General features: G+C 37.1%; 1 protein-coding gene across 1 annotated transcript in view; it reads left to right on the top strand.

The window, feature by feature from the left end:
• The window catches only part of LOC136858261 (fibrillin-2), a 529,944-nt gene that overhangs the window by 406,522 nt on the left and 95,852 nt on the right, over window positions 1-27,570 (top strand). Inside the window, exons 33-36 of the mRNA XM_067137663.2 lie at window positions 7,111-7,269; window positions 13,626-13,823; window positions 13,913-14,041; window positions 20,291-20,539. Coding sequence (XP_066993764.2) covers window positions 7,111-7,269; window positions 13,626-13,823; window positions 13,913-14,041; window positions 20,291-20,539 — 735 coding nt within the window. The remainder of the gene's footprint in view (window positions 1-7,110; window positions 7,270-13,625; window positions 13,824-13,912; window positions 14,042-20,290; window positions 20,540-27,570) is intronic.

Here is a 27,570-nt window from a genome sequence, read left to right as displayed (position 1 = left end):
TTATTTTTTAAAGAAGATTCTAAATACCAATTTTTACATCTGTAAACTTTTAAACTTTCGAGATATAGACACACTCATTTTAAAATTTCACCCCTCTTTTCACCCCCTTAGCGAAGGAATATCCAAAAATCCTCTCTTAGCGAGCACCTACATCTCAATATGAATATATCCCCAAAATTTCATTTCGTTACGTCCAGTAGTTTTGGCTCTGCGATGATGAATCAGTCAGTCAGTCAGGACAAGTTATTATATATATATATATATATATATGTTTTGGTCAAATATGACTTAAAATATGACCAATAAAAACCATGTTAAGTTCAAAATAGCTAAACATTTTAAAAATTTAACTTAAGCTTGTAAAAAGAAATTGGTTAAAAATATAGAAATTAAAGCCTTAATGATAACTATTCTAGGAATTAAACCATTTTCCAATATGTTTGTAACTGTAGAATAACCACATCAGAGCCCTTTCAATCACTTGGTGCACGGCTATCCTCAGCTACTGAGTCCTGATACAAGAACACTTGATCATTTGTTTCCATTACCAAATTTGTGGGTAGAAAAACAGTTTTGAACCATGTGCTTTTATACGTCACATGATTTGAATTGTATCTTTTTTTTTTTTTTTGCTAGTGGCTTTACGTCTCACCGACACAGATGGGTCTTATGGTGACGACTGAATTGTATCTATACTAATATTATAAAGAGGAAAAATTTGTATATTTGTTTGTAACGGATAGACTCAAAAACTACCGAACCAATTTTAAAAATTACTTCACCTATAGAAAGCTACATTGCCAGTGAGTAACACGGGCTGTATTTTATTTTCAAAACAATTTGATGGGGGGAGGGGGGTGGGGGAAGATATCAAATATAAAAATAATTGGCTAATATAGGCGAAATCGAATTTGTCATACAAGGACAAGGCAAAGCTCATTTTAAGCTCCTTGATGCAAAGAACAAAACTCGGTAAGCCCGAGCCTGAAAACCATGTTTTAAGGCCCTAAAACCAACCGTTATGGAGATATTGGCACCATACCGCCCCTGCTCTAGGAATCGGATAAAGAAATGAACTGCTGTAACCATGGCAACGTCAGCTCCTGTATTCTTACAGCAGTGAGATTATCTACAACATATCACAAAAACCTAACATGTTACAGACATGAAAATTGGTATTTGGAATCTCCTTTAAAAATAAAAGAACACAAATTTTTGTTTTCAGAAAATCCACTTAAGGGGTGAGTGAAAAGAAGTGAGGAAGGAGTTGAATTCTTTATATGAGAATATATATATCTCAGAAACTGAAGATGTTACAGACGTTAAAACTTGTACTTGGAATCTCCTTTAAAAATAAATGAACACACTGTTTTTGGAAAATCCACTTAAAGGGGTGAAATAATAAAAGCGGGTGAATTTTTAAAAGGAGTATCTCCTTCTTCTACCACTTTCCCACATCTCTGCGGTCGCGGGTGCGAACTGTGTTGTACAATGTGGATTTGACCCTGTTTTACGGCTGGATGGCCTTCCTGACGTCAACCCCGTGTGTAGGGATGTAATTACGATTGCATGTTCTTGTTGTGGTTGGTAATGTGGAGTGTTGAGTGAATATGAGGAGGAGAATGTTGGGACAAACAAAAACAACCTGTCTCCGAGCCAGAGGAATTAATCACACGCGATTAAAATCAGCGACCCAGACTGGAATCGAACCCGAAACCTTATGAACCGAAGGCCTCAATGCTGATCATTTAGCCAAGGACTGAGGCAGTTTTTAAAATGAGTATATCTACAGTATATCTCATGAACTTAACGTGTTACAGACGTGAAAATTGGTATTTGTAATCCCCTTTAAAAATAAAGAAACACATACTTTTTGTTTTCAGAACATCAACTTAAGCTGTAGATCAAACATAAGTGAAGAAAGAGTTGAATTCTCTTTATGAGGATACTTATACCTCAAAAACTAAGGTGTTACAGACGTGAAAATCGGTATCTGGAATCTCCTTTAGAAATAAAGAATTTTTTTTTTCAACTTAAAAGAGAACTGTTTCTCACATGTAGAGTTCCATTTATTTATTTATTTATTTATTTATTTATTTATTTATTTATTTACTTATTTATTTATTTGTTTATTTATTTATTTATTTATTTATTTATTTATTTATTTATTTATTTATTTATTTATTTATTTATTTATTTATTTATTTATTTATTTATTTATTAATGCCTTTTTTCAGTGGCGAAGTTAGGGCTCGAGGCCCTCTCTTCCACTTAACCACATACTAATCAAAACCATACATAAAATTATGAGATATTTAAAATAGTTAAAACCAAACAAAAAATTAATAGAATTGAGAGCAAATGTAAATACATTACTAAGTTAATAATAAAACTAATTAAAAGTAAGAACTCTTAATAATGACTTATCCTCAGGTGCGCACACATTCATACTTCAACCATTCAGTTAGCTGTCCTCAGCAGGTAGTCTTGGCAGGTGACCTTAAACCTTTGTAAAGAGCTAGTTTCTCTGACCTGAGCTGGCAGGGAATTCCATAATCTGGTGCCGGTCACTACAAACGATCTATTAATTTTATTTGTGCGGTGCACTGGAATAGAAAGAGTGGATCTGGACATGTTCCAGATTTAGCTCTGCCAGTAGCCTGGTCATCTTAGCCCCAAAAGGCAATGCCTCAAACGTGGTTTACAAAGAGGTTCTGGGGTAAATAAAATGGAATTTTTCTGTGAGTTTTTATACTTTATGGATTTTAAGAAAATGCCTTAGTGCAGTACCGAGGAACGATTAATTTTTATCATCTTACCAAATCATCGCGAGCTAAGCCGTGGGTAACAACTAGTCTGTTTATAAGAATGTTGCATTATGTGCATGAGCTATTAATAAACAGAACTACTCTTTTGCCTCCTACAAGTGTAGCAAAAGAGGAGATTGAGGGAGGAAGTTGTTGGCCTTAAAGCGACAGGAATGCATTACAGGTGGTTTTGTCTTGCTGTCTTTATTAATCTGCTTTTGAGCTCAGTTTGAAGTGAACACTCTCTTATCTGTTTGCCAGAAATCATGCCTAGTTCAAAGATCAAACAGCATCAGAATTTGAAATTCCTTGTGAAATTGAAAGAAAAAAGAAAGGTCACCCACAGAGTACATTACCTTAATGAAGGAGGTGTCTTCTATGTCGTACACAAGTTTTTAAGTGGCACCGAAGGTTCAGTGAGAGTTAGGAAGAGGTGGAAGATGACAATCATTCAGGTCATCCAAAAACTTCAGAAACTGTTGGAAACATTCAAAACATTAGTGAAATTGCGCATGAAGATCAACAACTGAGTATCAGGATGATAGCATTTATGGTGAACATAGATAAAGATACAGTAAGAGAAATTTTGCATGAAAAATTGAAGAAGCGAAAAGTGTGTTCAAAGCTGGTCCCTGCATCAGGATAGTGCATCAGCTCACAATGCCCTATCTGTGAAGACATTTTTCACTGATAAATGCATTCCAGTTCTTGAATATCCACAATGCTTACCAGAACTGGCTCCTTGAGACCTTTTTCTATTCTCCAAAGCAAGTTTGTTGAAAGGAACTAATTTTCAGTCTATGGAAGAATTTAAAACAGAAAAAAATGAAGCACAGGTACTGGACAGGTTAATAACTTCCAGCATTGTTATGAATAGTGGATGATCCATATGCATGATGTATAGACAGAGAAGAGTACTTTGAAGGTGATTAAGTGAAGTTGTAAACTTCTTGCAATAAATAATATTTATGATATCGGTCCCATTTATTAATAGACACATCTCATATATACCTTAAAGCTGACATAGAGATTTTCTACACTTCTAATACAGTGGTCTTACCTTTTATTTTTATTTTTGCTGGGACACTATCCTTTGTAGTGAGTTCTTGTGGTACAAGAATGTACTAGTTAGCAACAGTGCGGGAGACACGATCTCATGCAAGTACAGTTTGCCTTCAGCTGTCAGTTGTTCATCAGCTGATAGTTGTAACGCCATTGCATCCGTGTTCTGGCTGGTTTCCAAGTCATTAATTTGACACGTGTTACATGCATTATTGTGTTCATTTTGTTTATTTTAACCAAAGTTCAGTATGGATATGTTTCTAAACAAAATGAGAGAATACGTGTTAGTGATAGAATCTTTGGTCATATGATGTGAAACAATAAGTATCATCTACTACAAGTAATACTCCAAGGGGAAATTGATGTAAGACATGGCCCTGAGCGGAGAAAAATATTATGATTCTGTAGTTTAAGTCAGTTGTTTGGGGTAAATATAGTTTCATTGGTTAGAACAGCTATGGATAAGAAACAGACCATACTAATAATCGCCAACATTCTAGAAGGTCAAGGCAAATGAAGAGGAGAAGGAGAAGAAGGAAAAGATATAATCTACCAGAACAAAAGTGAAAATGAACTCATTCCACGTGTTAAGAACTATTGGTTTAGTAAGTGGCTGACAGATGCAGATTTTATGTTATATTTGAATGCTGTGATGAATACTGTATACCTGGTTCATCTAGAGTAGAATTTGTGACATTTGTTGCATTTAAGTTCATAAACACTAGGTATGTTATAGTCTGTGTGCTGAACGTTGTTTCAGGATAGAATTGTATAACAGGTCCTGTTCATAGTTCTGAATATCATCTAAATCCAATGCACTTCTCTGCCAAAATACACTGACTGACAGAGCAAATGCAACACCAAGAAGGAGTGGTTCGAAAGGGATGAAAGTTGGGGAAAAAACAGAGACGGCACGGACGAATAATTGATGTTTATTTCAAACCGATATGCAGGTTACACAATGCGCACGGCATCGACTCAGTAGGATGTAGGACCACCGCGAGCGGCGATGCACGCAGAAACACGTCGAGGTACAGAGTCAATAAGAGTGCGGATGGTGTCCTGAGGGATGGTTCTCCATTCTCTGTCAACCATTTGCCACAGTTGGTCGTCCGTACGAGGCTGGGGCAGAGTTTGCAAACGGCGTCCAATGAGATCCCACACGTGTTCGATTGGTGAGAGATCCGGAGAGTACGCTGGCCACGGAAGCATCTGTACACCTCGTAGAGCCTGTTGGGAGATGCGAGCAGTGTGTGGGCGGGCATTATCCTGCTGAAACAGAGCATTGGGCAGCCCCTGAAGGTACGGGAGTGCCACCGGCCGCAGCACATGCTGCACGTAGCTGCACGTAGCGGTGGGCATTTAACGTGCCTTGAATACGCACTAGAGGTGACGTGGAATCATACGCAATAGCGCCCCAAACCATGATGCCGCGTTGTCTAACGGTAGGGCGCTCCACAGTTACTGCCGGATTTGACCTTTCTCCACGCCGACGCCACACTCGTCTGCGGTGACTATCACTGACAGAACAGAAGCGTGACTCATCGGAGAACACGACGTTCCACCATTCCCTCATCCAAGTCGCTCTAGCCCGGCACCATGCCAGGCGTGCACGTCTATGCTGTGGAGTCAATGGTAGTCTTCTGAGCGGACGCCGGGAGTGCAGGCCTCCTTCAACCAATCGACGGGAAATTGTTCTGGTCGATATTGGAACAGCCAGGGTGTCTTGCACATGCTGAAGAATGGCGGTTGACGTGGCGTGCGGGGCTGCCACCCCTTGGCGGCGGATGCGCCGATCCTCGCGTGCTGACGTCACTCGGGCTGCGCCTGGACCCCTCGCACGTGCCACATGTCCCTGCGCCAACCATCTTCGCCACAGGCGCTGCACGGTGGACACATTCCTATGGGTATCGGCTGCGATTTGACGAAGCGACCAACCTGCCCTTCTCAGCCCGATCACCATACCCCTCGTAAAGTCGTCTGTCTGCTGGAAATGCCTCCGTTGACGGCGGCCTGGCATTCTTAGCTATACACGTGTCCTGTGGCACACGACAGCACGTTCTACAATGACTGTCGGCTGAGAAATCACGGTACGAAGTGGGCCATTCGCCAACGCCATGTCCCATTTATCGTTCGCTACGTGCGCAGCACAGCGGCGCATTTCACATCATGAGCATACCTCAGTGACGTCAGTCTACCCTGCAATTGGCATAAAGTTCTGACCACTCCTTCTTGGTGTTGCATTTGCTCTGTCAGTCAGTGTAGTATTAATAATTATAATTTCAAAAAAATGATTCCAGATATTTGCTCCTTTCATACTAAAATATCTTACACCAATAAAGGGACAGTAAGAGAAATTTTGCACAACAAATTTGCCTTAACACTGAGAATAGAGGATATTATTCAGAAAAAATATAAAAAAACTCTCAGCAGAATTTAACTCAGAAACAATTTCCCTTAATACACTAGAACAATTTTTTTTTTTTTTTGCTAGTTGCTTTACGTCGCACTGACACAGATAGGTCTTATGGCGACGATGGGACAGGAAAGGGCTAGGAGTGGGAAGGAAGCGGCTGTGGCCTTAATTAAGGTACAGCCCCAGCATTCGCCTGGTGTGAAAATGGGAAACCACGGGAAACCATCTTCAGGGCTGCCGATAGTGGGGTTCGAACCTACTATCTCCCGAATACTGGATATTGGCGCACTTAAGCGACTGCAGCCATCGAGCTCGGTACACTAGAACAATATGAAATATACATGCATACACACTGTCTCAAAGCACCAAAGGTTTCAATGAACAGATACAATTCAGATCACTTCCATTATACAACTCCATCATACAAAATTGCCTTTATAACCGCAATGTTAGTAACAGATACAAGTGTTCCTGTTTTAGGAGTTGGTTATAGAGGACGGCTGTGCAGCAAATGGTTGAAACCAGGCCAATGAAGTAATCCATTTATCATTACAAAAGTAGTGAGAGTCAGTTTAATTCACTAAGTTGAATCAATGTAAGATTTGACAATGTGTACTAATACTCTCTAACTGATTTCACAACGTCCTTAAGTGCCTTAGCAGAATGGCTAGGAATCAGTTGTTTATAGACTACCAACATCAGAGAGTGAATGACATTTGTTTCAGTATGTAAAGGTTGAGAGAGAAATTTGACTTCTTTGTGTAGTTTCTTTTAGTGTGAAAGTTTCTTTCTCTCTATTTTGTACAAAATTGGGCTTTGTTTCAGAGGAATGTGTGGATATGAGGAAAGATCAATGCTTCATGGAATGTGAGAATGGAGACTGCTCACACCCAATGTCTCAAAATCAAACACGTAAAGTGTGCTGTTGTTCCATGGGTGCAGCATGGAGTGAACCAGGACAACCATGCCCTGAACAAGGAACAGGTATGGTAATGTTTATAACAAATGTGTATTTACTGTCTTATATTACAAAAAACAATATGTAATCACTTAATTTAATATATTTTTTGTAGGAAGATACTATTTCTATCTGTTTCTTAAGTGAAAAGTAATCTATGTCCATAACATAATAGTGTCCAGCATATAATTCCATGTTTAAAATAGAACTAATGACTGAAATTGCTGTTGACAAAATTGTAAGTCAGTGCCCACATTGTGGTAAATACTTCTAGTTAGACAGAGATGCAAATATTCATAAATATACACATCCCGAAGTACATCGTAAGGAACTTGTGGCCAGGCAAGATACCTGGGGCAGCGCCATAGCATGATCTTTGCAGAACTGCTGCCAGAATCAAGATACTGATACCACTGACTGTCCTATTACCCATACTCCTCTAGATGAATTCAAACAAGAACTGGTCAAGTAACAAAACTGACTCAGACAAAATGTTCGTGATGAAGATTTTAACGCTGAGGTTCACAACTGGATTAACTTCATGTCTTCAGCAACTGAGTTATTTCCAGGTCCCAACCATCTAGCTCAGAAATAGGAAAAGAATCCAAACCACAGATAATCAAAGGAAATACAGGCAATCAGCATACCCTGAGTGTGCAACAAAACAAGACCAGGAGAAAAGGAGAGAAAAATACAGATACCAGTTAACACAATTCCAATATTATAATCAGCACAGGAAATCTGTAAGATCTGTACTGAATTCCAGTGTGAATCCTTTAAAAAACTCCTTTGGAGGATATATCCAAACACTTTTTGGTGATACTGAGTGAACCAAACAACAATGTAAGGACCAAATACCAACCTAAAGTAACATAGTCTGAGAGAAGCAGTATTGAAAGCACATTCTTAGCTGAAACAAGTAAAGAAGAGATCAACTCAGTTCTTCAAAGGATTGCTGTACACACTTCCCCAGGTCCAGACTATGGACTTATAAGGGTGATCGGAGATGACGTGGCTGCTGAAATAATAGCTATCATTGCAACAAGTATGCTGCACACCAATCACTAAAACAAGCTACAACTGTCCTGATTTACAGAGGTGGCAAGCTACCAACCCAAGAAACTGGAGGCCCTCTGACAATTTGTTCTGTACTTCATAGCATGATAAGAGAGGGCTCTCGACTGAAGACTATGAGAATTCATAATATAGCTGTAATTGATTCAATTCTTCGTGAGGCCAAGTCTAGAAAACTTGGTGTTTTGGTCATATTTCTGAACCTACAGAAGGCATTTTACAACATAGGCCATAGAGACCTAGATGAAACATTAAGAGCATCACAGGTTCCCTCCAAGCTCAGTAATCTTGTCATTAGTTTACAAACAGACAACATGACAAGGATTCAAATGTGAAGAGGATCACCACAACCCATTGTTATGAAAAGGGGTGCCATGCAAGGGTTGTCATTATCATCTACTCTGTTCAATCTCTCAATAAATCATGTAATGGATGAATTGAGTGAAAATTCAATGACATCTCACTATGGCTTCCAGTTGAGTCCAGAACATGAGCTGTTAACAGTTATGGAGTTTTCAAATAATATAGTTATCATCGGTAATAGCAGGAGTTCGGCATTGACACTGGCAAACTGTGCTATCCAACTGTTCAGTGAGATAGGTCTTGAAATTAGCACAACAAAATGTAAGGGGATACACATTGAAAAAGGTCAACTGCATGAAGAGAACCTGGTCTCTATAAATGAAATCCAATGCAATTTACTTTACGTCACACCGACACAGATATGTCTTGTGGTGATGATGGAATAGGAAAGGCCTAGGAGTGGGAAGGAAGCAGCTGTAGGCTTAATTAAGGTACAGCCCTAGCATTTGCCTCATGTGAAAATGGTAAACCATGGAAAACAATCTTCAGGGCTGCCGACAGTGGGGGTCCAACCCACTATCTCCTGGATGCAAGCTCACAGCTGTGCGCCCTTAACCTATAGCCAATTCACCCAGTGAAATGCCTAAAGAAAACAGACTTGATTTATTACCTTGGTGTTAACTATTCACAAGAGATAGTGTTCAACTCAGAGGAAGTACTGAAACATTTACAGTCAACTGTGCAGCTCCTCGTATCTTCACCACTTTTGCAAGTGGGTCAGAAGTTCACTGTCTTAAACACCCACATCTGATATAATATTCCTAAACGGTTTCTTCGAACAAAATCCTGCAAAGATTCATTAAAGATTCAGACATCATGATGAGAGGGACACTAAAAGAACTGCTACAACTGCCTGCTGATGTCCCCAATGATATGATATATGCGGACACAATATTTAAAGGCTTGGGTCTATTTTCTACGGGCTGGGGATTACTCTTGCAACATATCAATACATGCAAGATTCTTCTACTCGCAGATAATCACATCCTTGATACAACTCAGAATTTTCCTCAAGAAACTTCTGACAGTCTTATATCATTAAGTATTACACATAGTGTAATATTTCGGTGAAGCGGCATGGTTTGGTTATCAAGGAAAGTAAGACAAGAGCTATGGCTCAAGGCATTTGAGAACTGGAGTAATAAGCCTCATAAAGGTAAGGGAGTGATCCTCCTTAAGCAACCTACACCAGCTAACAAATGGATTAGGAACCACAACCACATACAGTAAATGGAGGGAAGCAATCATTACTGCAAAGGTGTCAGCTGTCTGCTCTGTACCAGGCAGATCTCAGGACAATAGCCCCTGTCGACACTGTTGCAGAGAGACAGAAACATTTGCACATGTCCTGGATCCTGTCCACATAATGAACTACTGTGAATACTCGCCATCATGCCATCAAACTCCTGACTGTTGTTAGTCTAAGACTAAAATTTACACAACTTATGATGAGGTGCATGGTCTCTCCACCGATGGGAGCAACAGATGAATGGACATCATCGCCTTCAGCCCTCACACATCAGTAGGCTACATAATCGACCCAACTATCTTGTTTGAGACAAATCAATACCAACCTGAATAAGTTGATCTTGGAAAAAAGGAAAAGATGAATCTATGAAACCACAGTACCATACTACAAAGACAAATATAAGCTTGAGTCCATAAGCACCACTGGCCTCATGATCATTGCTCGAGGAATCATTCCCCAAAATAGCTTTTGTGAAATAATAATTATTCATTATGGTATTCTTTGTCCTTGTAGCAGCCTGCAAATGTTGTACGAAGATATCTAACATATATATATTTACTTACAAAAGTAAGATACCCAGGCACATGCAGCCCATTAAAGGCTTTGACCTCTCAGAAGCCTGTAGAGTTTAGAAGCTTCATTTCAAATCATATTAAGTGCACAGATCATTTTGTGAACTGTTTGCTGTGGTGCACATAGTACGATTTGATCTGAATCACATGTTTCAGCACTAAATTTCTATGTGAAAGAATACAAAATGACCTGATATATCTCAACAGCATTAAAGAGCATATCATAATTGGTGAGAAACAGCATCAAAGCGTATTCTGGCCTCGTGTGTATTTAATATGTTTTGAAATGATTCTTATTATATTGCAGTGCCATGTTATCAGTGTGATGACATAGTCAGTCGTATTGCTTGGCTTAAATGGCTGATCCATTCTAGAAGTAATTTGTTTCTGGAACATGACACAAAATCATTGCTTTTCTCATTTTTCTGAATTATTGTAGATATAGTGAACTTTGCAATTCCAAAATGTTCAGGAATTTGTCATTTTCTTGAACACAATATAGTCTACTTCCTCCAAGATACAGTAGAAGTCCGTTATAGCAAGTACGGCATATAACGATAACTTCGCTATAACGACACTATTTTGCTGTCCTTTCAAAATTCCTATATTAAACTGTGTATTAACCTTCGGTTACAGCGAGAGCCCTATCACTGACACATCTGTTATTACGAGTGATTAAGCGCGCGCGATTTTTTCTGTTACCGGTATTTATGCACCCCAGCGATTATGTTGCATTAGATCGATTACCTTCGGTATCGTTTCCTCGCTATTTCCACTAGCGAGTTCTCTCGTCAACATTCGAAGCCAATGTCAGAATCGATTAGTAATACCCGTCAACTGCTGTTCGTAACGAAAATTCGAAATGAGAGAGGACATATATCGTAATAAATGTGTAAATAACGTATCCGATAACAGTTGTTAACTCGTTAAAAATAAAGGCTGACTAAGCAATCGCTTAATTTTCATGCAAAATACTGCAATTAAGTAAGAATGGGATAGGCCTGCACCTCGAGATATGGCAGAGTGCATAATTGATTTCAGAGATTAGTTTATATTTTCTCACTTCTGGTTAAATTACGGAAAGGCTATTATCGTATCAATTTATAGCGAGAAGATTATAATTTCTCTACTACCGCTTGAAGCGTGTTTTCGTCATACGTATAGCACGGTTAATTTAGGATAGGTGATACTGTTTGAATAAGAAAACTGAAATGTTTGCCACAAAATGCGAACAATCATCTTCGGTATGGTACAGTTTTCTCACTATGTGCATTTGCGAGCTCTCTTGTAGACATTCAAAGGCGATGTTGGAGTCGATTAGTAATACCCGTCGACTGCTGTTCTCTAAAGAAAATTCGAAATTAAAGAGGATAACACGCTTTCATAATAAATGCGTAAATAACGTGGCCGATAGCAGTTGTCAACTTGTTAAAAATAAAGGCTGAAGTAAACGATCACTTAATTTTAATGTTACAGTATATACAGTACTGAAATGAAGTAAGAATGTGATACACCTCAAGATATGGCAGAGTACATGGCTGATTTCAGAAGATAGTTCATATTTTCTCGCGTCCAGTTAAATTTCGGAAAGGCTATTCACATGTAAATTTCTCTACATGCGTTTCAAATATGTTTTCATGATACATATGTGGTTAGGTTAGGTGACGCCGTTTGAAGAAGAAAACTGAAATATTTGCCACATAAGCCTCTGGAGTGATACCGTATTTCTCCGAATCCAAAACGACGTTTTTTTCTCAGAATCTAACGCGAAAAATCAAGTGTTGTCTTGCATTCGCGGCCTAACAGTAGCAAATACCACTGGCAACTACCGCGGTAACCACGCTGCTTCTTTTCACCTCCGCGCGCGCACGCACACAAAAAACTTGTTGAAAATAAACGACCGCCTCTTTATTATTCATCGCTAGCTGCGACAACCGGTTGTACAATGCCTGTGTGTAATGTCACTGGATCTCGGGAAATACCTAGTGAAGAGAAAATGACGTTCTATTAGCCTCTACAAAAATGTTTCTCAAATCTGCAGAATGGCATCAAAATTCTTAGAAAGGCCACGGCTACTCAGTGGCAGAGTTATAACACATCTACCGTACCTGATGCTTAGTAAAATTAAGTTTTATAGACAGCAGGAACATTTTCGAGATGGATAGTCGTATTGTAAAGATACCGGTACGTGGAACAGGTAATGCCGGCAAATTATGAACGGGTTCTTGTCAATATTATGATGCCAATTTTAATTTAATGGTTATTAAACACTCAGAAATGTAGAATAATTGTGCAGCCGCAAGAAAATACGGTATAGGACTAACTAAAGCCAATATTTGTTAAGTTATTGGTCATTAAACCAGCAGAAATAAAGAATAATTGTACAGCCGCAAAACAAAAACGGAAAACGAAAGCCAATGTTCGGCTTCTAAAACTGCGTACTGTACAACAGAGGCATTCATATGATTTTACAAACCATTTTTTGAGCCTGATTTAAATTTTTTGAAGGAAAAAGTGGGGTTTGTCTTGGATTCCGAGAAATACGGTACTATAATTTTTTCAGAATTAAATTAAATACACACATCCACGAAAAATAACAAACAAGTAATCCATAGTGTGGATATCATCCACAGAAACACAAGTTTTGAACAAACTGATAGCCGTTTCACACCAATTATAATGTGTATGGGGGTTTTCTCGACTTTCATACAAAAATTGGGTATAACGACAATCCGCTGTAGTGAGTAAATTTTTCGCCATTACGAATTCTTGCTATAACGGACTTCTACTGTATTTAATTTTGTCTCCAGGTTGACACCAGTAGCTGACTGTTTACTCTTAGCTTTGTCTTAGCTCTTGTTACCTGGAGGTCTTAGTTCTGATAGGATAAAGCCATCTATCTTGAAAATATTGATCATTTGCAAACTTACATTACAGAGGTTTCAGGTCCCTCGAGGGGGAATGTTTTGTATTTGTATATTTGTGTATTTTCATACATATGTGATTGTCTAATTATAGTAAATCATTATCTGAGTTATTACCTAATTTGCACTCACGGTGTTGCATCTCTAAATAATAAAAAACAATGTTAATCATTTTACTTTATTTTCCTTTTGCTTTCCAGATGATTACAAAAAGTTATGTGGGACAAAAATGGCAGGCCACATTGAAAATCCACTAAACAACAAAATGGAAGATATAGATGAATGCCATCTGATGCCACTTATGTGCCAACATGGTGTCTGCATGAATGTTCCTGGAAGCTTTGAATGCCAATGCAATCAGGGCTACAAATTTGACATGGCATCTCACCAGTGCATCGGTACATTATTGACATTTTTTTAATGTAGTGAGACTAATTTTATCAGCTATACATCTCTCTAATGACTGAATATGTTACTCTTTCTACAGATGACAATGAGTGCTTCAGAGTACCTAGCCCATGCCATGGAAATGCACAGTGTATCAATTCACCAGGAAGCTATGAATGTACATGCCCTGAAGGATATAAATTAGCAATGAGCATGAGGGATTGCGTAGGTAATATACCAATTTTATAACATATTATAGTTGCTTACTGTGAATACTTGAAGAATCTCTTGATCCTCAATAATTATTAGTCATAGATGTAAGGGATAGAATACAATACAACTGAAAATTCTAATAAATAATTACTTGTCTCAGACACTTGATTAGATTTAAAAGATTTTGATACATGTCTTATGATCTTCTCAAATACTGAGAATGTATAGAGATTTGATGATGGCAATTTTAAATACACTTTGTGTTGTACGATATAAACTTCATCATGATCTGTATTGACAAACATTCACATTGATATGAAATTAAAATGAATTTATTTCTTTACTATCTTTAGTCGTTGATGGGACAGTCTCGTAGCATGTGCATGGTTACATTTTTGCAGTTCGATCTCTTTTCGTATTTTATTATTATTGCTAATCTTGATTTAATTTGTTCTTTCCAGTAGAAATGAAAGCTGAGTATTGGGTTAATATTAAAAATTACTGACAGATGTACAAAAGCCTTTAAAATGTTACCGGAACAATCTCGATGGCAACTCTCTTTACAGTCTTACAGAGTTAGTGTCTCTTGGACAACTTTAATATGACTGCCACTGATATTTCTCTTATTTTTCAATGTATCACAAAAAAGTATAGAACAAAAATTTGCCATTAGCTATTTTCAAATAGAACCAACCGTAAGAGAGATACATCAAGCTTTATGCTTTACACCCTTTCTGAAGCACCCCCTCCTGCTGAAATTTTTTGAACAACTTATAGCTTATCTTGAACTGAAATACTAAGTTTCATAAAAATTCATCCATTTTCCCCCAATGCTGTAACAGACACAGACAAACATTAAACTGAACTCGACATACGTCATTACAGTGATGTCGGTATTCTTGTCAGAATACAATATTGATTGTCTAGAGTGTCACAGTTAAAAGCAATGCTATCATATGGAATGATAGATCAAATGAAGAACTGCACATTTTCTCACTTTTCATGAACAGTACTATGGTGGCCTTCTAACAATGCGATGTTCCGGAGCTGGAATGACCCAGCCACACACTGTTTATGGTTATGTGTGCACACTCCCCATTGCTATCAGCACCTCATAGTAGGGATCAAATAGTTCTGATGAACTGGTGTGTCACATACCGCTAGTTATCAGAACATGTACAAACCAGAGGAACCATCTATCGAAAATGAGTGACAGCAGAAGAGACAAAGCACATCACAACAAACAATAGTTAATGTAATCGGCTTTTGACATTGTAGGCCTTCACATTTAGGTTTCTTCCTCCTTTCATGACTCCCTCTTCTCTTGTTCTTCAAGCAATCATTCCTTCACTATGTTTCTCAATTTGATAGTCATCCTCACAATTTTCCTACTCGATATGTGCTGTTGACCACATGGTTTTCACCTTAAGACAAACACGGTAAAAAACACCACCATCACCAGTTAACATGATTGAATTGTATTTCCATGTCAGCAATGCTCAGTGTTCATATGGACTAAGTAACAAATGTCTTTCATGAATATCTCTATTATAATAGCCAGTACATTAAAACAGTACAAGACATAAATGATCAGAAATTGTATTCTCCATAACTTTTGTTATGTAGTATTTATCGGTATGGCCACTAATATGACAGATATTTGAGAATTAAATTTTAGGCTTACCATAAACTACTATGTCACCCAGCATGAATAAAATTCTTTTTAGCCTAGACTGTAGTGCCTTACTCCCTGACTGTACATATCAGTTTTCATTAATTCTATTCAGTCATTTTCTCGTGATATGCATACATACGTACAGGCAGATAGACAGACAGGCAGGTATAATAGAAAATTAAAAATTGCATTCCCTTCTTACTGTGGACATGACCAATACAGAAACACCATTCCTTTTTAATTCTGAGCAATGTACAGGCAAAACTCTTATTTTCTTTATATACAACCTGTGACAATAAACTTCGATGAGTGGCCCTTTACTATCAACATAGATGAACAATGCATGACAGTGACCGTACTGTCCTTCGAAATAGTCCCCTCCCATAACTGTGCACTGCTGAGATCAGCAATATATGTCCTGGAAACTTTGCAAGAAGGCTTCCTTTGGGATGGTGTTCAAAAGCCTTGTCACATTTCGTTGGATGTCAGGAATATCGTCAAATCTCTTTCCTTTCAGAATATCTGATATATTTGCAGGAGTCATGTAATTGGATATGCTCAAAAATCCATAATGGAATGGGTGTATTTATCATCATCAACATAATTTTCCAACTCTAATTTCCTGGATGTGGTGTACATGCACTCACCATCTCTTCCTGTCTGTTCCAGGACATCTTCCCATATGAGATCTCTCTCCTCCACATCTGATTTCACTGTGTCTATCCAGCATTTCCTTGGCCTTCCCCTTGGTCTTTTTCCTTGGACAGTAAGGTCGAAGTATTTTCTACAGGTCTTTCACTCTTCATTCTCATAATGTGCCCATACCACTGAAGTCTATGCATCTTTACTACACTGGTAATAGGGATCTTAATGTCAGCTAGCCTCCTTTTCACTTCATTTCTGATTTTATCCTTTCGAGTAGTTTGATTCATAGTTCTAATGAATCTCATTTTCGTTACCTGAATTCTGCTGTAGTCATTGTTTTGTAGAGTGTATGCCTCTAAACCATATGTGGGAATTGGTATGAAGTAGGTGTGGTATAGTGTTGTTTTGCATTCTGTGGTATATTGCAGTCCTAGAGTACTGTAGGTTTCTGACTTGATTGTAATTAGTGGATTTTGTATATTAAATTCAACTAAAATATGTCCAGGCATTATTATTTCATCTAAAAAGGATAACAGTTTAAGAATTTTGCCTGAATGCTCACACTAGCATGCACTAACTTACTTGTCAGACATTCTCCCATTGGCTTATCTCTGGAACGTGCTTTCACAATTAGTTGTTGATTGAGTAAATTATAACAACTTTATTTATATTTTTGGAGCAGAAGAAACGGTAATGGGGTATGATAGCCACGTGGCATGTTCACTGACTTCTCACCAAAGTGGTTACAGTTCAAACCCCACCCAGTGCATGTTGAATAGAAATTACTGTAATATTCTTATGGTTCAGATTCCTTATAAAATTGATGGTTCCATGATTATGGTCACAATACCAACTGTCTTATAAAACTACAAGTTTGCTTATTTGATAAAGGGTAACAGAATAAAGCATGCATATTACCAAAACAGTTAAAACTACTTAAGAGCACTAAGAATACTGAACGCACTTTAAAATCTCTTTGTTAAGAAGGAAGCCATACTTTTCAAATTCATCTCAGTTAATGTAACTTCGAAGCTTTTCAGTCTGTTGAACACCTATAACTCTATAATGTACCTGTAAAAGAATACACTATTAAACAAAGAATGGTTTTTTCTTGAAAGAAGATCATCAAATTCTATCAAATCACACTTTTTCATTTTTTAATACATTGATGAAAATTGTTTAAAACTGCAGAAACATTTATGTTTAAATTCTGTTATTCCCTTTAATACTTGAAAGTTAGAACTTATCTTAATGAAGTGCTCCAGTAGTGCTTTCTCTCTCTCTTTGCTAGTCCAACAAAGAGTGCAAGGTGGTGTAATGCTCTGCCATTGACTTGAGGTCAGAAAACTTAATTCACTAAAAATCAAAATCATGAACATTGATAAGTCAATTGCATTTCATAAGAAATGTCTAGAATTGAAGCTCATTTTCCAATACATACCCATAAAAACTAAACCCACAACAACATTGGCTAAGATAACAACACCCCAGACACAGTTATTATGGATAAGAAGCAAAATTATACAAAGATACAAGAAACCTACAAACAAATTTTATACATCCATTTAAACATAAACAACTTTTGACATCCTGCACTGATTTTTTACATGATTATGTTAAAAAAGAGGTAATAAAAAACCAAAAGATTATTGGCAACAAAATCAGTAACCTGAACAATAAACAGACTAATCCAGAAAACAATAACCATTACAAATTCATCAACTTTCACCCTAGATTAATTAACAGAACAAAAACTTTTTCAAATAAGGAAATAAATCTACTAGAAAGGTTTTAAGTTCAACTGCCATGAATGTCATACTGAAAACAACTGATGTAGAAATTGTTTGTGAAAACATACCCACACCACAAATATAAATAATAAAAAGAACGTAGCCACAAATGAAGTGCTAAAAATAATTAGACATCAACATTCTGTTAAACAATCAAATGGTGCAGCTCAATAAAAAGCAAAAGCAAAGTTATCTCCTTACAGGCCATGAAAGCCCTTGGGGGGATGGAAAGTAAAGGCTTCCACTATTCGTAACCTCGGCACTTGACGGGGTGGAATAGTTAGCTCTATGTCCAGCCGCCTTTGCCCCCAGGAATTAATCTGGTACTCATTTTTGGTGTAGGCTGAGTGAACCTCAGGGCCATATGCACCTTCGGAAGTAGAAATCTTGTTTTTTAAATTTTACGGCTTCCTGACAGGGATTCAAATGCACATCCTTCTGGGCGAACAGAGCATGCCTTTACCGCCTCAGTCAGGCAGCCCCTGGTGCAGCTCAATACTTGATATTAAAAGAAACAAGAACCAAATCATCACAAAAACAGGTAAAAGGAACACAACAGTCATAATGGAAAAGAAAATGAAAAAGACAAGTACATAGAAGAATCAAAAATCATCAGCAACAACACAATTCAAGAGTTACTACGTGATCCAACAAATAAATTTCAAAACGAGGTACAACAACACAAAAGTAATTTAATATAATAGAATCCACCTTTTCAATACACAACTGTTGCACATAGGTTATGTTACAACATTTTAATTATAATGGTACCAGTTTCGACACGTATACAATGTCATCATCAGCCATAGATAAAACCAAACAAGTGAATAGATTTGCATATAGCAACAAGACACACAGACTAGATAAAATTCGTAAATTGTCACATTTAAAATAGTTCATGCAAAATGTCTACAGATAGCTACGCGTTAGTGGCATATTAGTCTTGCACACGAGCTGGAGCACTTTATATGAATTTATGCTTTGATATGATAAAAAATTGTGAACACGTTAAAATCTTGTTCATAATACGGTACTGAGGAATAGTCCGGTCACTGCTGGTGGCATGATCTTCTTAATCTGAAGTTGTGCTGTGGGTATTAGAATGTACATGTAGGTCCTATTGTATTGTGTAGGACCGAGGTTCCTTGGTTCAATCAGAATGTAAAACCTTGCTGCAGCGTGCTGGGAAGCTTATACTGTGGAGAGAAGTTGGCGACTGAAGCAGGTTTGCGAATAAGTTTATAACTTTAGAGTACAACAAGCAATCAAGAAAACAGACCTTTTTCTCACAACAAATCAAGACTTATCAAAAATCCCCAACTCTGCACACTAACAGCCCACCCCAAACTACAGAACAACTCATGTTCATGTCCCATTGGACCAATAGTAAATTTCAAAGATGTGGCAAGTTATAATGTAAGCTGAATACTCAACCATACACTAAAAGAAAAATATCTCATCCAGAAATAACAGGTTGATTAAAAACAATCCAGAACTAATCAAAGAACTAAATAAACTAAAAATAACAGAGAACACAAGAAATATATCCTTCGACATCACCAATATGTACTCTAATATGCCTACAGAAGAATAAATTACAATTGTAGAAAACTCAGTTCACTACAAGAAACAGACAAAATAATTAACCTACTTAGAACAACCTTAAACCAAAACAGTCTTACATTCAATGACAAAATCTATTGTCAAAGGGAAGGGTTAACCATGGGCTCACCATTGTCAGGTATAATATTGAACATTTTCCTAAATAACTTCAAAAGCAATTTTTTAATTAACCAGCAGTCTAAAGGAATCTTACACAGGAGCATTTATGTATATGACATAATATGTTTACATAATAATGGTGTCACAAATGCACAACAGTTATGAAACACACTGAATTCTTTATAGAAGTCAATTAAATTCACAATGAAACCAGAAACTAACAAGAAAATCAACTGTTTAGTTATCACAATCAGTAGCAATAATATTGTTTGAAATTTTTTATTTCAGAATCTTCCCACAGCATTTAAAATTTGCCATAATGATATAGATTATGAATACAAGACAATTAATTATATTGAAGTAATAGATTCTTGTAGGGTTAATTGTATTGTTATTGGTTATGATAATAAAAAATTCTCATTTTCTTTCACAGATATTGATGAATGCACCGAGAGATCTGGCATTTGTAGCAATGGAGACTGCAATAATTTCCAGGGTAGTTTCCAATGTGTATGCCACAATGGCTATATGCTTAATCCTAGCCGAGATTCTTGTGTGGATATTGATGAGTGCATACGTCATCCTAATATCTGCAATAACGGCTCATGTGTCAACTCAGTTGGGTCTTACAAGTGCAACTGTTACCAAGGCTTCAAACTCAGCCCAAACAACGACTGCATTGGTAAAGCGGTAGATACATTGCTATCTTCTTTTTTGTAGTGAAGTAGTATTTATTGTCAATTTATGATTTCTGTAAGAGATAAATTTCAGTGTATTTATGTAAGCCAATGTCTTGTTATGGGGAAATGAAATATTTATGAAATGTAAGTGCTTCATAAAGGTATACATTATCATCATCTTCCTTTCCCCTTATTCAGCTCCTGCTAGATCGGATATTTATGGCACTTCTTCACCTTCCTCTCTCCTTCAACCATTCCTCTTCCAACATTTTGTCCCAGTCCAGGTTTCTTCTTCTCACACTCCTCTTTAATCAACCGATCCACTTTGTTCTAGGTCTCCCCCTCGCTCTCTTTCCTTCAAACTTCATCTCCATCATTTGTTCTGGTATTCTTTCCTCATCCATCCTCTTTACATGTCCAAACCATCTTAGTTTATTCCTATTAATTCTCTCATTTAGGTCTTCTATTCTCACTTTCTTTTGAACATCTTCATTTTGCTCCCTGTCTTTCCCATCATACTGTTTAGGTATTTCATTTTTTTGGCTTGAATTCTACTGTCATCCCTACTTTTTCAATGTCCAGGTCTCAGTTGAATAAGTCAATATGGGTGCATAATACATTTTGTGCATTATCTCTTTACACTTCCTTGGTGCTTCCTCATTCCAGACAATGTTTTTTTATACTCTGGTAGAATGCATTGCCTTGTTGCACCCTCTTGCTAACCTCCATGTCCAGCCTTATTTTCTGCATTAATTCACTACCTAGGTATTTAAAACTGTCCACAATTTCCCGGTTTTGATGACCAATTTTCACAATGCCTTTCCCTTGTCTTTCTCCTTTTAATAACACCATGGTCTTGCTTTTCTCTGGACTGATTTTCATACCATACTTTTCTATTTTCTTGTTCAGTGCATCAAGTTGTTCTTGTACTTCTTTGCTGTTCATTCTCCAGACCACAATATCCTATGCAAATAGTAATAACTTCACCTCCCTATTCCCATAAGCTTCTTTTGTTTCCTTTCCAATTTCATCCATAACCATTAGAACCATTAGTCCAGTTTCAAAAATCAAAATCTCTTTATTTGCAAATGAGGTGTCTACCTCGGTGGCAAATGGTACACTAAAATACATTATTTTCAAGCACTAAATATTAAATTAACAAGAGAAGAAAATTTTCCTATAATACAATATTATACAATTTATGCTAACAATTTTTTCTATTAAACACACAGCTCATCCTTAATAAATTTATATTGTTTACAAAATTCTACTTATAATATCTCCTGTACTACTTACAAATATAGTCAACTGATATGCAGTATGTGGAATTTTCTAAAGCATTCCATCTTTCCAACCGGAATCTGTATGCTGCTGACACAGTTGTTGTACATTGCCTGCACCATTTCTACAATTTGTGTATGCAGTCTCTTTTTGACCATGGTTTCCCAAACCTTCTCCTGGGACCACTATTGTACGCCTTTGTTAGATCTATGAATGGCATGACCAGATCCTTTCCATATTACCAATTATTTTCCATTAATTGCCTCATGCTGCAGATTGGGTCCACTATAGATCTTCCACTTCTAAAACCATAAATTTCATCTTGAAAATCTCCATCCACCTTTCTTCTCATTTCTCCTGTATACAGTACCTAGGTAATATATTTTCCAGTATTTTGGCCACTTGCAATAAAAGTGCGATTTCTTTATAGTTACACGCTTTTTTTGTTTCCCTTCTTAAGGACTGGTATTATTATTCCCTTTGCCCAGTTTTCTGACACACGTTCCTCCTTCCATATGCATTTTAGCAATCTATACACCTATTGTAGTCCAACAAGTTCAGGAGCCTTGATCATTTCCACACTAATTTCATCTATCCCAGATGGCATCCCCATTTTCATTTTATGGGCTGCTAATAACACCACTAACATTGTTATATCATTTCCTACTGTTGAGTCATCACACCATATTACTACAGTCTCCTCTACACAATGTCTCACATTTAGCAGCTTATTAAATTACTCCTTCCGTCTTCTCTTTATTTCTTCTGGGTGGGTTATCAACTCTCCACCTTGCTCTTTTTATCAGCTTTGTATAAACTCTTTCCTATTACTTCATATAATTACATACAGCATTCTTTTACTGCCAGCTCCACCTGTTTCCATCCTTTGTGTAAATTCTTCCCAACTTTTCTTCTCTTACCAATTTCTTACATTTTCTTTTATTATCAAGATACTTCCTTTTGCTTTCTTTTTTATCTCTATTTCATTCTTACTGTGCTTTATTCTTTTCTTTCACTGCTTCTCTCACCTTTTCTTTCCACCATGGTGCCTCCTTTCCTTTTGATATCGTTGATGTTCTACTACAGGCACTCTCTGCCCCACGTATGTGAGAAAACTTTATTATATAGCAGTATGTTTCTCTTCCTGCCTCAAAGAAAAGGTTCAGGTAAGAACCATATGCAGGAAAACTTTTACTGATATTCTTCTTGGATATGAAAATTATTTGGACACATGTGTTAGATATATGTGTTGTATATTTTTCCTTTCTTATGAACGGTTTAAACATTTAATTTACTCCCATGACAATGCAAAGATGTGTTATATAAGATCTATTTTGTCCCGGTTCTGACATATGGAGCAGAAACATGGACAACATCATCCAGAGAGGAAAGCATGATCCATGGAGTGGAAAAGAAGTTCCTTAGCATCATGCTCAGGAAGAAGAAGAAGGACAGTATAAGAAACAAGAGATACAGAAAAGGCTGGGGATAGAGAAACTACAAAACAGAATAGAGACCAATAGACTGATATGGTTTGGCCACATCAGCAGTATGGAAATAATGAGAACCCCTAGAGCAATGATGGAATGGAAGATGACTGGAACAAGACTGGGGGGGGGAACAAGGAAGAGGTGGATAACCAAAGTAGAGAAAGCAGTGGAAAGTAAAGGTGTGAACTGGCCCAGAGTGTTCAGAGAAAAGTAAAATAAATATGAGTAAAACACTCTCAGAAAGCAGCAGTATACATAACCAATTAAAAACATGAAATAATTTGTGCCCAATTTGGAGGAAATAAATAACTACTAGGTTATACCGTTAATACCACTGGCTTCAGCTTTGTAAATTAGTAAATCATTGATGGTGGTCACATGAAATATTCCATAAAGGTAATATATCAATATTTACTGAAATAAATGTAGTGAACTTGGTGGAATTAATGCACCAACATTTGTTCAAGTCATAGGGTTACTGGTTGGACCCAGGGGAACAATAACTAAGAATTTTCCGAGTTTTGTGAAGAATTTGGACTAAGATTTACTCTCTTATCAATGATGTGAGCATATCCTCTTTGGAAGGCTCTTTAAATATTCTTAAAAAACATCTTTATTATTGACAATTTCACTTCACTTCTAAGGTTTGTCAATTTAGGCAACCTCTGACTGGAGGAAGCAGAATATGATTATATTCCAAATAATAAATAAAAGAAGAACAACAAAAAACAACAACAACAATATACTGTATAGCAACATTCAAAAATCAAATTCTAAATTAAAACTTAAATATAAAAACATAATGTATAGTTTACCGAGTGGAGGGGCCATATGTGTTAATGTGCTACAGCTATGGAGCCAAGCTCTGCATTCGGGAGACATGTTAGTTCAAATCAAGAAACCATCAAGGATCAGCCTTTTCCAAATTGCTCTTTATACTCTGTATGAATGTCATCACAAGTGACATCCAGACAAGACATCCGTGGACATTATTACATGATGACGATGTTCTGCTAGCTAACATAACATTTAAGGATGATGAAAAGGAAGTGGAAGATGCATTTCGAATAATTTAGGTTGAAAATAAATCTGAAGAAGACAAGAGTACCTGGAATTCTGCGGCCAAACTCATGGCACGATCGCTGTATGTGGGGTTCAACTCAATAAAGTGATCTAATTCAAATACTGGGGTCACGCATTGCCTCATACTACAGTACCATTCCAATGTCAAGACAAGAGTCATTGCTGCATGGATGAAGTGGTGCCAGGTTACTGGAGTCCTGTATGATAAGAAAATTCCATTGCACCTAAAGTCTACTGCACAGTGGTCAGACCGGTGGCCCTTTATGGAGCTGAATGCTAGCCTACACAAAGCATGGAAATGAAGATGCTGTGATGGTTGAACAGCTTGACTCGACTAGACCATATCAGGAATGATGATGTGCAGAAGAAATTCAAGGTCACTCCGGTCACAGAGAAAATGCATGAATCACACCTGTGATGGTATGTACTCTGTAGCAGTGAAAACTCAGCTGCAAAGACTGTCCTTGAACTGAATGTGGACAGTTTCCGATTTCAAGGACAATTTCAAACATGCTAGCTGGATTGGGTGAGAGATGACATGCAGCTCACAAAACTCATCCCCTGCCTTGCTATGGATTGACTGAAGTGAAGAAAACAATGCATAAAAAAGGCAGATCTCACATAAATGGGAAAATGCAAAGATAAAGATGATGACAATGATGATGATATGTATGAATTAATAATTTATGCCCATAAACTAAATTAAATCTATTATTATTATTATTATTATTATTATTATTATTATTATTATTATTATTATTATTATTATTATTATTATTATTATTATTATTATTATTGTATGGAAGTGAAACATGGACAATAACTAGCTCAGAAAGCAAGAGAATAGAAGCTTTTGAAATGTGGTGTTACAGAAGAATGCTGAAGGTGAGATGGGTAGATAGAATCACGAATGAAGAGGTACTGAATTGAATTGGTGAGAGAAGATTGATTTGGCTAAATTTGACCAGAAGAAGAGATAGAATGATGGAGCACATCTTAAGACACCCAGGTCTTGTACAGTTGGTTTTTGAGGAAAGTGTAGGTGGTAAGAACGGTAGGGGTAGACCAAGGTTCGAATATGACAAGCAGATCAGAGCAGATATAGGATGTAGTAGTTATGCAGAAATGAAAAGGTTCCACATCCACTTCTTTGGAGGTTGTACTGTTTGGTACTTACAGTTTGCCCAGTAATTTTTCATTCATTCCAATCGTAATTTTTTCAGTTCGTCTGAAATCTTCTGTGTGTATTTCTACTGAATTTTATTACTATATAAAGGTGAAAAAACTGTTAATGTAATTATACTTGCTTACTAATTATCTAGGTAAGTGCATTTAATTTTTACCTGTCAGTACGAGACTTGGCACTTCTTCTCACAAACAAGACTCCCATCCCAATATCAGGTGTGATAGATGTAGTAGCAATTCGAAGGGAACTTTCCAGATAACTGTCATTGATTATCAGTAGGGAGCGGATTTTTATGTGCTAAAAATGTGAAAAATATTTATTTTTTATGTGATGAAAAACTTTAAAATATGTGATAAAAAATTGAAATTATTTTCCTTTAAATATCACATAACTACTCGCGCTCAAGAAATAAATAAGTATAATGTTTTGTATTAGAATATGGTGCTACCAAACGTGCTCCTTAAGGCAAAATGGTGTCTGTGTATGGAAACGTGCTGTATGGTATATTAATTTTTGATACGCCAGAGTAGATATTATGAATGGTTATTTTTTTAAAGGTAATGTTTTGTTTAAATATGGCAAAAGCAACCTATCATCTTTGAAAAAATAGTACCAGTTCGTACTCACCCATCACACGCTGGAATATTAGTTGCTAGAAGTAGTCTCAGAATTGCAGTGAACAACAAAGGTCATCTCCAAATTGTCCATCACAAATGCATGCCGATTATCTCTAAAGAACGCCTTATACTGCGAAAACGATCGCTCCACATCACAGGAAGTCAGGCGAGCGTAGTTAAAGAGAGGAATGTCACCAACAATAACGCCATCAATTTTGCCAACATGAGCACCCTCTAATACACTAGAAATTTGGCACATTGTTTGAAATCCTCTGTTTTTCCTGAACAAATTTTGATATTTGACCTTTAACAGTCCATGTACCTGCGAAGCTGGGAGTGAATCTAATTCATTTTCAACAGCGCGCACTTCCTTCACTGTTTCGGACAACAGGTTAGTGGATTTTTCAAGTATGTCTATAGTTTTACACAAGAAGCTTAGATTGGCAGATATAAATGCCAAATCATTTTTCAAAGAGCTGTCTTTTAGTATCTCTTGAAGAATCTCAATTGACGACGCATCGTTTTTATCTAGCGCGTTCACAACGGATGCAAAACTTTCGAAATTGTCTGCGTAGTATACCACAGCACTAAGCCAGGTACCCCACCGCGTAACAATAGGCAGAGGAGGAAGCGCAAGATCCGGGTTTTTCTCTTTATAGAGATCGATTCTTGAGGGTGCTTTTACGAAGACCTTTTTGCCATTAGACACTAATTTATCCACTTGAGGATACTGAGTCCGCACAGTTTCACATAACCTGTGTAGAGCATGAACAACGCAAGTTACGTGTATCATTTTTGGAAAGCTCACAGAAAGGCCTTAGGCTGCCGTTTTCATGTAAGCTGCACTGTCAGTTAGGAAAATAATACATGGTCGTATTTTATACCTTTTGGCCAAAGTAAGTGCATGGCTTCATTGAATAACCTAGCTACAGTGACATGGTTTGCAGCAAGCATTTCTTTACACGCTAGCAAATAAGAATGTTCGCAAGCAGTTTTGTCATTCTTCAACACACCAACTACATTTCCTACTTTTCTGCCACTTGAATCAGTGGTTTCGTCAATGCTCACCCACAGTTTTTCGCCATCACATACTGCCCGAATTCTCTGTAAAGTTTCTTCGTAACATTTTGGGAGATAGTTTTTCCTTAATGTGGATTCGTCTGGAGGCTCAAAATTAATGTACTTTGTTAGGAAATTTCTCAGTCCCGGATTATTTATTTTACCAAGAGGAATGTCGGCGCAAACAAATGCTCTGCACACATCTAAATAATACTGGGAATATTTAGATGGGCCTGCATTTGAAGTAGCTGGTTCAGCTATTAGTAATTGTCGCGAACGCACGCGAAGCAGCCGCAGTATGCTTATTTCCAGACAAA

This window comes from Anabrus simplex, chromosome 1, assembly GCF_040414725.1.
Source record: "Anabrus simplex isolate iqAnaSimp1 chromosome 1, ASM4041472v1, whole genome shotgun sequence".
NCBI classification, from domain to species: domain Eukaryota; kingdom Metazoa; phylum Arthropoda; class Insecta; order Orthoptera; family Tettigoniidae; genus Anabrus; species Anabrus simplex.
This window is presented reverse-complemented; position numbering and strand designations above follow the sequence as displayed.